Here is an 11673-nt window from a genome sequence, read left to right as displayed (position 1 = left end):
CAGCAGGTTAGTTCAGCAGCAGGTGCCTCCTGCACTTGCTGCATTTTTTTTGTTATAAGGGAGCGGCTGCAGGGCAGATTGTAATCCTTTGTGAAAGTATTCACGTCAATTGCAGCCCCTATCATGCGCTGCAATTAACATGATTAGTTTCACAAAGGCACACAATCTGCCCCGCAGCCGCGCCCTTTCAACAAAAGAAATGCAAAGAAGTCTACAATCACGACGTGTGCTTTCAGAATCACCTGAAAGCACACACCGTGCTTGTAGACTTGCTGCATTTATTTTGCTAATATAGCTGGGCAGATTGTGTGCTGAGCTGTATTAACAAATGAAATGAGCAGACTGCAAGCTTTGAATCATAGGATGTTGAGAGGCTAGAAGCTGCTTTCTCAGCTTGAAAGACGGCAGCTCTAGCCTTAGACATAACCTCGCCCACAAGTACAGAAGCATTTTGAATATTATATACAACTAAGTCATAGCTATTGCTTATTTATCTTATGCAATTTGCAACCACTGACAAAGCCAATAGCCCTGTCTTGTTGTAGGTGTACTGTTAGTTGTTGTATTATATATTTAAATAGCTGGATGCATGGACAGATGCAGCAAAATATCAGTGAGACAGCACACTATGCTAAGAACAGCATAGTGTTTATACCCACTCCCTTAATTACATTAGCCCTGCCCCTATGAGAGACCCACCAGTTTTTTCATCCCACTTAAAGTCCTGACTACAAGCATGAAGTGCTTTGATCTGCCATCCCATGGTGTCAAAAGACTTATTTCATGCCTGTGACTAGCTGCGCCAGAGAGCGTACAGACACAGAAATTAACCCCAAACCATAGGCTTTATGTGGGGTGGGTCAGACACAGAAAGTAACCACAAATTCAAGGCTTTAAGTGGGCCAGGTCCTGCCGGCGGTGCTCAGCAGGGGCCGAGATGCAGGGGCGCAACTAGACCTGAACTTCGGGGAGAGCTAACACTCCCAGCCATGGCTGGCCCTAGCACTGGTCGCACACGGTGCAACAGTCTTTTTTTTGGCACTTCCTCCCCCATTTCCTCCTTCTCGATGAATTCCCTCACTACCACTCACAAACAATGCACCTCATCTCTCTATAGCACCTTTCTGAGAAACATACTGCGCTACTCATAGTTTACTCACACTTAGTTCTGTTATCTGCATGGTACACTTTGTTTGTAGAAGGCACATTAACCCTATGTGCTGTGTGGGTGGCAGGTGTGCCCATGTGAATGCACAGTGAGTAATGCGGCAGTGTGAGAGTAGGGTAAGAGGAGTGACCGCAGGGTGAGTGAGGACCATATGAATTTGGGTGCGGCTGTAAGTGCAGAGTGGGACTAGTGAATGCATGGTAAGTGATGGGCTTGTTTGAGTGAGATTGCAGACTGATCAGTGAGAGGGACAGGTGAGTGAAGTGTCACATGAGTGCAGGGTGAGTAGTGTGCTCTCTGACTAAAGGGTGAGGTACAGGGTGAACAGCACAAGGTCATTGTGAGTGCAGAGTGATCACTGTGAGTGCAGAGTGAGGGGGTGAATGGTGTCAGTGCATTGTGATCGCTGTGAGCACAGGGTGAGCGTGAAAGTGAAGGGTGAGAATGAGTAGTGAGTTGTCTGAATGTAGGGTGCATTCTCAGACACTTGAAGTAACTCAGCATGTTATTGATGGCGAAGTAGAGTTTCAGATAAAAGTTAAACTATTGCTATTATGGCATTAATCAGGGATCGAGGGTGGAGGAAATGAATAATGTGCTGATCCTGCTACAAACGTTCACTCTTATGATTAGGGTTGCCAGCTCATTATTTTGATGTCCCAGACGGTACAAAAATAAACAGCCACCTAAAGCTGTATTTTCAGCACTTATCTGTGCATACTTATAACAGCAAATATAAATATTAAGCACTTTTAATTGTGTCTAGGGCTGCCTGAATGATCCATGATTGATAATTAAAGGGATCAAAGACAGAAAAGTCACATTACAAATGAATATGTACTTTTTTATTTATAACCCTATTTAGTGTCAAGACGACGTCTGGCATTTTTCTTTTGGCAACACTACTTTTTATATTCCTTTTCATGAAATGCATTCTCACACTATGGCAATAAATATAAAATACAAATGTAAGGAAAAGGTGGAGTGGGGGTCCAGGGAGTACTGGAATCAGAAAAAAAACTAAGCTTTGGTAACCAGTTTACAAAGGTATGTAATTAGGCAAATGGTCTTTAAAGACCTGTGAAAAACATGGGCGTGCCGGAGATAAGACTCCAGACAATGCCCAACGGAGCACACAGCAGCTCGAGCTGAGACACACGACAGGGGGGGGGGGGGTTGAAGCCCCTTTAGACCTATGGGCGTTGCGCGCCTACCGAAACAGGTCCCTATTGGGCTCTCCATTTTTGGCCTCCCCCTCAGGGTGAAAAAAATAAAATCTTAACTCTGCTGCAGTACCACCCTTCGCTGCCTGTTATGTGACTACAAAGAGACTCGCTATAGTTCTTTCAGTGTCATCATGTCAGAACTGAAGCATTTGCAATGTTATATACAACGAATGCGTTGTTGGTGCTTGTTTATCATGTCCAAATAAGAGCCATTGACAAAGCCAACAGTCCTGACTTCTTGTAGGTGTAATGTTACTTGTTGCATTAGAGAGATTGGAATTTTCTTTAGTGGAATTTTTAAGGTAGTGCAGATGGTTAATATGCCTGCTGCAAAAAACTTGTGTGGGTTACTACTTTTGTCAGAGAGTTCATTTTTTTACTTGCAGTTTATAAGTTAAAATCCTAATATAGAACCATAAACTATTAACTGTCATCGAAGAACTTCATACATACTGCAAGGTACAGATTAGAGCTTTATGATTTTTTTCCCCATCCATTCATTTTCCTAATTTTGCAAATAGGGTTCATTTGTGTACAAAGCAATTCTTATTAAAGAGAAATCCTAACCATGGGGTTACATTTTAAATTCCGAGTTTGTGCTTCTCCAGACAAAGCACTCTTAAACTATACTGCCTATCAGTATAAATGGCGTGTCACTCCTATACCTTGCAGTCCTCTGTCATATGTAACATTTCGTATACACTGATTTCATACCTATGATTGATTGTCTCTGTTTAATATGTGTGCAATGTAAAGTACACCCTACACTGGTATGAGAGGCGCTATAAAACAAAATAAATACATCTCAGAGAGAGTGGTAATGGAGACCTTGAGTGGCACTGTTAAAGGGTAATAGAGAGGGAATCACTGGTGGGGTGGTCAATGGGGGGCGCCAACAAACATTGTCACACAGGGCGCCACCAGCGTTAAGGTCAGCCCTGTGCAGGGCATATTGTGTGCCTCTGAGAAAGTATTCATGGTAATTGTAGCACATGACTGGGGCTGCGATTACCATGAATACTCACACAATCTGCACTGATATTTGTCGCTGCACCCACACGGATGGTCAGGTTGCTGGCACACATAGCCTTGGCTGCAGTGCACAGAGACCTTACAGTGCTGCACACACAGGAAAGAAATTAGAGGGCAGATTGGTCGTGGGACACTTTCTTCTTCTCCTCCTTGTGTTTTCCCTTCTTTACTAGTTCACTATTGGTACTTTGACTTTATTAGGTACGATGAGTGAACAGGGAACAATGGGACCTTCTGTCTTTCATATCGTTCCTGTGGAAACATAGGTAAGAGTCTGACACTCATAACAAGCTGAATTGATCATGGCAATGTGCTCTATGTTGGCATATCCAAACCAGCTTACTCAAAGACTCCAGACCATCCAATACACCCCGTCAGACCTATCCTAGATGTTGAAATGGATGGGCCTGCACACCAATGCGTTACATTATACCAGTGCACACCCATATTCCCTTAAGAAGCATCTACCAGTATCTCAATTTATCAGGATTAAACGAATCACATCTGATCACCTTTTGAGTACAACTCTTATTGAGGAACAAAAACACATATACAAGGAACAAGGTTATCCTGAGGAGGTGTTGACACACGCCATAACGACAGTCGCTCAAAAAAAACGCGAAGACCTTCTACTTCAGTCTCAGAAAGCCTCAGGCAAACGTGAAGTATTTGTGCTAAAACATTCAACGCAATCATCACGAATTAAAACCATCATTAGAAAACGTTGGGAGATCATCGCACAAGAAGTAGACTTTATAGATCTGTTTCAGGATCCTCCGCTGTTCGCACACAATTGGTCTAAAAATCTAAGGGAACTTCTTTAAGTAAAGGCAGACTGCTGCTCTATGCCAAGCTACCAAGAGGGTTAGCACAGGTTCATTTGGGATTTGCTTGTGCCTTAACCTGACAAGTATTGTGGTGGTGCTTGACCAGGGCTTATACCCCAGTCAACTAATAACCCAATTTCTTACACCAAACAATCTGGTTGTCATATTGAATGAAATCCATGTCATGCCTGATGGGCACAGAGGAGTGTAGGAATCCCTTCAGTTTCACGAGTTTCAGGCTAGATGCCCATACCGTCAGTATCCCTTGGAGGAGAAGATTAGTTTGAGGCAGAGATATTACTTTTCCTTTGCACAATATAAAGATAGTGTTCAATGCATTTATATATGTTCTGCAAAAGCAGCCAGTGCAGTTCTTTGAGCGTAGGCTGGAAGTAATATGCAAACTGGGAAAGATAGGTAGCGATGTGCTCCAACTCAAGGAAAGGTAGACCCAGTCCTCTGGCTGTGGTGCCGGCATGTAGCTTAGCTGCTGAGAGTCTTAAGGTTTCCCCTACTAGATGCATTGTTGCATCAGGGAATCAATAGGCAGCAGTTGTGACACCAGCACTGGTATCAGCAGCATGCTAAAGAGATAGGGGCATATTTACAAGCCCCTGGTGCCACTTTTGCGTCACTTTTCCCATGTTAAAAGTGTTGTGCCACTAACATTTTGTTAGTCTGGTGAGATCTGCGCATGCTCCCACTTTGCGAAGTCTCTACGCATTTGTTTAATAAGAGCTTTGATATTTTCAGTCACCACATGCTGAGGGTTTGTGCCCAAGTACTTCATCCGCAGTCGCATGCAATGGACCTGCTGGTCATGTCAAACAGGTAATTGTCGTGTTCGCAGCAAAGGTTTAGTGGACTGCACCGCGCTTCGCCTCAGCTGAAAAGCACATCCTCTGCCTGCTTATTCTCCTTATTCGTTATAACAGCTCTGAAGGCTGGGGAGAGACTTCTAAGCAATGAATTGAGTCCATATTTTGGCCACAAAGGTTGCGTAGATTTGCTGTTGATGGATTGCTCCAATAGGTGCAAGTCAAATCACTCGTTTCACCTTCCAGGGAAAGCTCGCGCCGCTATCTTTCAATCTCAAATTATCAGGCCTCTCGTATAAGCTTTGCCTGCAGCCCACAAGACGTTCAGGGAGGAATGTCATGCTGTCAATGAGTTCCACGTAGTCTTGAAGATAACTAGACTACTTTCTCCTCTGAAAGAATATATTGTAGAATATGCATTCTCCAGAAACTGTCCCACTATGTTTGTAGTCTGTCTGTGAACACAGGCGCATGAGCCAATGCACATTGTACTCCTATGGCACCGGAAGGAACTTAGTAAGAAGCATTCTATAAAGGATTCCACATTGTGTGAGCATAATTAAAAAGTGCAGTCCCTTTCTACTGGATGGAGGAGTCTCCAGGCATCTACTAATCAGTGGTATGCTAAATTGTTGTGCAGAATTATGCGTTCGGCGTCTAGGCATGGATCATGTCAACCAGATCAGTCCAGTATAGGAGCCAGGGAAAAGTTACAATCCCCTACCACTGGAAGTGCCCAGTCTCTGATCTCTGTGAAATTCTGTTCAATATCCCTTCTGCACATAAACAGTCAAAAATAAGAAACTACATTTTGCAATTTGTATGTGTGCTGCATTAAGCAGCACACATATCAGTTACAAAACATCATTTAAAGATTGTTTAAGTGCAGGAAGGGAGACCTTCCTGCACATAAGCAATCTCTCAGAGGTGCCTGCGTTTGGCACTAGGCTGCTACCTTTAGCATCAGCAGAGGGGAAAATGCAGAGCTGTACTATACTGTTGTAAATATAGTGCAACTCTGCATTTCTGAAGTGGCGGAGTGCGGCGTTAAGCCAAGAAGGCGAACACCGCACTCCGTCACTTCATTGTGAATATGACCCTCAGTCTCTCTATATCCTGTACACTTCCATTAAATATATGTACTTTTTGTGTGTGAGCATAATGTATGGTACTTTAGAACCTAAGAATGACAGGATTTTATTTTGCTGTAAGTAGCCAGTGGTCTCCTGTGCATTGAGGAACCAAACTGACAGGGGCTGTATTGGTCGAGTTTCCATTGTCCTGCAGTTGAAAAATCGTTAGGGTACCAAAGATATGTAGAAAGAAGGGACCAATGGAAATTGGCCAGCGCCTAGTAAAAATAGCCAAAGTAGTACATTGGCCCTATGTGGAAGAGTTCTTGTGTCCCGGGGGGAAGCCAGACGAAGTTGCCCAAACGTGTGAAACCACTAGAGTACACTACTTTTACAATATTTTATAAGGGTGAGCAGCCCCTGCCGATGCTGTAGCCACCTACCCAGACAATTAAGTGCACTTTTTGGGGAATGTAGAGTTTGGGTGACCGTTTAATGAGGATATTGCAGGTTGCAAAAGGAGGTAAAGGGGTACCGAACAACTTGTCTACTAAATAGTGCGGAAGACTCTAGGGCTTGAGCAGGAACCTTGATTTGTCCCTTTCCTTGACTGTTTGGTCTTTGGACTGGTGTGGCTTGCTTTTTTGTAAGTTTCGAGAGCCACTGAGTTTCTGATAGGTGTCATCTCAGTGTGGACGAACCCCATCCTGGAATGTGTTATGATCCTTCCCTTTTATCTGTGGTTGGAGGAAGTGCTATCTCCATTGGATTGTGATCAAGCATGTCAAGAAAGTCTTCCAAGATCTGAGGATCCATGAATTCCAGAGTATGCCCATTAATAGTAAAAATCATCTTAGCTGGTCCCCAAAAAAATATAACGGATCCCTTTTTGCTTAAGGACAAGACGCAGGGATAGGAACTTTATGCCCAATTTGTGGGTATCATAAGAAAAGTTGTCACAGAAGGCAAGAGATTCCCCCCCCCCCACTAGGCAAAGGGTCTGTGTTGTTATGGTAGCCGCACGATCTGCCTAGCATGAGCATAGTGTAAGAGACACATGAATACCGGCTTGAGGCGATTTGATACACCTGAGCAGTGTTGTTTCATTCTGTGGATTCTTTCAAATTTCAAGGGAATCATAATGTCCGTGAGTAGAGGATGGGAGAGGCAGTCATGCAGATGCCTTATATATCTCCTATGTTTCCATCAAGTCATACAGTCGAACATTGTTGCACCTGCTGCGATCCTCCAGGTCTGTGATTTCTTTCTATGGAGTACGTATTGCTTGCCCCCAGTCTGGAGATTTATAAGCCTTGCCCTTTTAGGCATTGACCCTGGTGTGAAATGAATCACGTTTAGACCTGGACGTGAACAGGTTGGCATGGATGGTTTCCTGGTTCACTTAAGATGGCAGTTGACAACTACTCTAGTGTGTGCATTGAGCTCTTGATTTCCTTAAATGCCTTCATTAGAGCCTCCAACATGATACCTTAATCAGCCATCATGTTTTATGTTGTGGATTTCCCCTTTGCATCAGTTAGCACCTCTGAGAACGTCAGTTGTTGAGATGTTTTTCCCTTCGGCATTTAAGAGTGCAACTGTTTCCAAAATTTACACTGGATTAATTATGCAAGACTGTCAGCAGACAAAACCCAATGTATGGCCGACTCTGCGGTGGGATAAGAAAGTTCAGATGACAATGGAGAGCATCAAAAAAGCATCTTCTCTGCCCAGTCCCATAGGAAAGCACTTGGCCATTTCCCCAAGCCAATATGGCTGCCATCAGATCATTGCAGCCTCCAGTATGGGTATGAATTCTGCAGGCTGAGTGGATCCTGTATAAAAATACAGCAACGGGAAAATATTCCCTCACAATAATCATGAACAAGCTCCTGGGGCATTCCGCTCTTTGCCTTAGGGTGTTGACAAGGGGTCTATTCAAAGTCTTGATGCGAAAGTGCATATAAGAGGCAGCTTAGTGTGGGAATTCCCAGCGGCAAAACTAGCCCCTCCTTGTGAGAGATTAGATAAGGCTTTAATGATCACAGAGGGTGCTGCAATAGTGGTTGCTGTTCCCTGGCTCAGCAGAGACCACTTGTCCTGTGTGTGCTAACCCAAGATGGCCACCATCAAAGCACCACAGCCCCTCAGTAAGTAATATGCAGTATGTTACTGCCTGAGAATGCACACTGTATACATAACATTCAAACAGTTGTATATAAGCAACAAGGGAAACCTCCTGTTGCTCTATCAACATTGTGTTTATTGCAAGAACAATAGAGAAGGAGATGATGAGGAGATGATTGAGTCCATGTGGTGGCCTTTGCATTTTATAAATCTGATTCATTCATTCAGTCATCCATTTATCCTATTTAACTGTATTCCAGAACTTGCTTAATCCAGTGATGGATGGTCTGGAACGTGGACATACTAGCCCAATATCTGGAGGTCTTGGGCAGCAATAAGTCACACCCACAATGTAATAGCATGTTCAGAAAGAGCACGGGCTACTCTGATCAATGGTTAACCACACAGGGTTACATTGGAAGCTGAAAGGACATTACCTCCTTTTTCACTTTCAGACAACCACGGTGACACGCTGAATAATTAATAGGCTAAGTATTTTTGCATGGCATTATCAAGAGAGTTTAAAGACAAAAAACATATTTACAGATATGTACATTTAATAATATTAGCAGAGGAGAAATGAATAATTCAAAAAATTCAGTGATGTAGCAGTCAACATTTCTTATAAAAGGTTTTCTTCATGGCTTCTATGATATCAGTATTCCTCAAAGTGTATATGATTGGATTGAGTAGCGGAGTTACCACAGTGTACATAAGTGACAAAAGCTTGTTGAAATCCAGTGACTTCGTTTCTCTGGGAGCTACATATATTGCAATCAGTGTGCCAAAATACATGGCAACCACTGCAATGTGAGAGCTGCACGTGGAGAAGACTTTGTGTCTCCCTGTGTTAGATGGAATTCTCAGGATGGCTACAATTATATAAGCATAAGACACCATGATTAATGTAAATGGTATGGAAGTAACGATGAAACACACAAGGAAACTGACAATTTCTAGAAGAGTTGTGTCTGTGCAAGCAGCTTTTAAAAATGGTGCAAAATCACAGAAGAAATGGTCAATCTCATTATAGCCTGAGATGTGTATCCGACTCAAGAATGACATGGTGATTGATGCGGGCATAGAACTGAGCACCCAAGAACCTATTGCCAACCTAAGGCATAGGACCTGGTTCATGAGGGTAGTATAGTGTAAAGGGAAGCATATTGCAACATATCTGTCATAAGCCATTGATGTTAGCAAAAAGCACTCGGTGCAAGCAAGCCAAGCAAAAATAAACATCTGTGTGAGACAATCTGTGACAGAGACAGTGGCATGCTTTGTCAATAGATCACACAGCATGAACGGGACAATGTTTGTTGTGTAGAGAATTTCCAACAGCGACAAGTTGCCAAGGTAGAAGTACATTGGAATGTGAAGGCAGTTATTACATGTTATTGTCACAATGATGAGGAAGTTCCACATTATTGTTAACACATAAACAGTGAAGAATATCAGGAAGAAGACTGGCTTTAGACCAGGAAGAGCCCAAAATCCCAGAAATATGAACTCTGCTGGTCCAGTTTTGTTTCCAGAACAATCTGCTAGTGCCATATGTTCTTTACCTAGGCAAAAATAAAAGATATCTCATAATATAGTTAAGCAAAAAGTGTTCAAATCATGCTTTTCTAATACAGTACTGTAGGAAATTAATATATTTAGCAGGGTTTACCCCTTTTATTCTCTATCTGTTTTGCTGAATAGAGAATTCTGTGTACTTTATCCCTGGTAATGTGCCTGTGCTCCTTCTTTAGACACATACAAATTGGCTTAACTCTAACTGGCATGTTGTCCTTTCCTATAAGCCCATAGTTAGTATATGGTGCAGAAAAACACCCATGGCATGGAAAGTTAAATGTCACTTGGGGACTGCAGCATTGACTGTGCCATACACTGCAGTGACAGAGAAAACAAGGCTTCAGGCCTACCCTGTGTAGCCTGACTGCTGCAGCCCGAAACCTGCTTTACAGACCTATCAAAATAACTCTATTTGACAGATGTGAATCCCTGCTTTTAACATTTTAAGGTTATGCTTTATTACACTTTGTTGCCCACAATGTAGGGTTGCTGATATTAAAAGCGAGACATGTGTGAGCAAATTAGGCATGATTCTCTGGTGACTAGACCCCAAAAGATATTTACTAGTAAAACTGTAGCTTGATCCTAGAGAATGTCATAGTACAAGTTATAAAATGTATATTATAATTCTCAAAAGGATATAGTCACAAAAGCCAAGCAAACATTGATTTTCTTATTTAATAAAAATGCAATCAATTGGTGTAGTTAATTTTTTTGTAAAAATTTACTTTTAGAAAGTTACCTTTTTCCTTTTCATAAGCTCTACAGCAGCTTCACAGCCAGTCCTTGGCCTTGTTCTTAAAGAAGTGTGAAAACTTCTCCCAGAACAGAATCAATGGCCTGAGTGTGGTGAGATATTATTTTCCCTTTTCTAAAAGACATAGGGGCATATTCTCAAGGATCTATTGCCGAGTTATCCGCACTTTATCGCAGCCAAAGTTGCAATAAATTTATCGCCACATTCACAAGCTAGTTTTAACAGCTCTTACCACCAGTTTACCTATGATAGGATCCGCAAAAAACATCGCCACAGATGAACCCGGCAACTATCGCTAATGAGATGCCACACCTCAACATTCTCAACGACCAGCCAGATCGGCGATAAGACCACAAAACAGGCGATAAGGTGTGTTAGCAGCAGGTGTTAATTAACACCTGCTCTGACCTAGTGTAAAGTCGGACGACAAGCTGCACCATCAAAGGGAGCACAGCCCAGAGCCACACATGAAGAACAACCGATGCCATGGAGCCACTGACCGGAGGCCAGAGAGGACAACAACACCCACTGCCACCACCCCCAGGACCGCCACCCCCCCGGCCCTCCCCCCGCCACCCTCCCGGACCACCACAGAGGCAGCGTAGACAAAGACAGCGGACTTTCAGGAAACGCACCAGCCTCACAGACCTAACAGCAGACAATGTTAATGCCCTCTACAGGCTCAAAAGGACAACCATTCTCTGCATCCTGAACATCATTGCCCACAGACTGATGGTACCAACACAGCAGACAACCAACTTCCCACCTCAGACTAAGCTACTGGCTGTGCTGCACCTGTTGGCCTTTGGTACCTCCCAACCTACAACTGCCAGAGTCGGAGGAGACTCACAGCCAGCCCCATCCAAGTTCCTCACACCTGCCCTGGATGCCGTCATCAGCTTGGTACCCCAGTATCTATATGTCCCGCACAAAGTGCAGGAACAGCTGGAGACCAAGCAAGGACTATACGCCATAGCTGGATTCCCGCACGTGTTGGGGGAATCGATTGTACACATGTCCTACTTCTGCCCCCTGCCGACACTGCAAACTATTACCGCAACAGAAAG

General features: G+C 43.4%; 1 protein-coding gene across 1 annotated transcript; it reads right to left on the bottom strand.

Moving 5' to 3' along the window:
- Positions 1-8883: 8883 nt before the first annotated feature.
- Positions 8884-9825, bottom strand: LOC146869293 (olfactory receptor 6F1-like). Its single transcript, XM_085633196.1, has one exon. The coding sequence runs from the start codon at positions 9823-9825 to the stop codon at positions 8884-8886; it is 942 nt and encodes a 313-aa protein (XP_085489322.1).
- Positions 9826-11673: the final 1848 nt, after the last annotated feature.

Source organism: Triturus cristatus, chromosome 1_1 (assembly GCF_964204655.1).
Source record: "Triturus cristatus chromosome 1_1, aTriCri1.1, whole genome shotgun sequence".
Taxonomy (NCBI): domain Eukaryota; kingdom Metazoa; phylum Chordata; class Amphibia; order Caudata; family Salamandridae; genus Triturus; species Triturus cristatus.
The sequence above is the reverse complement of the archived record's forward strand: the minus strand, read 5'-3'. Positions and strand labels throughout refer to the sequence as shown.

What these genes read in the sequence shown, in the direction of transcription:
- LOC146869293 (XM_085633196.1), bottom strand. Translation starts at nt 9,825, where the DNA reads ATGGCACTAGCAGATTGTTCTGGAAACAAAACTGGACCAGCAGAGTTC.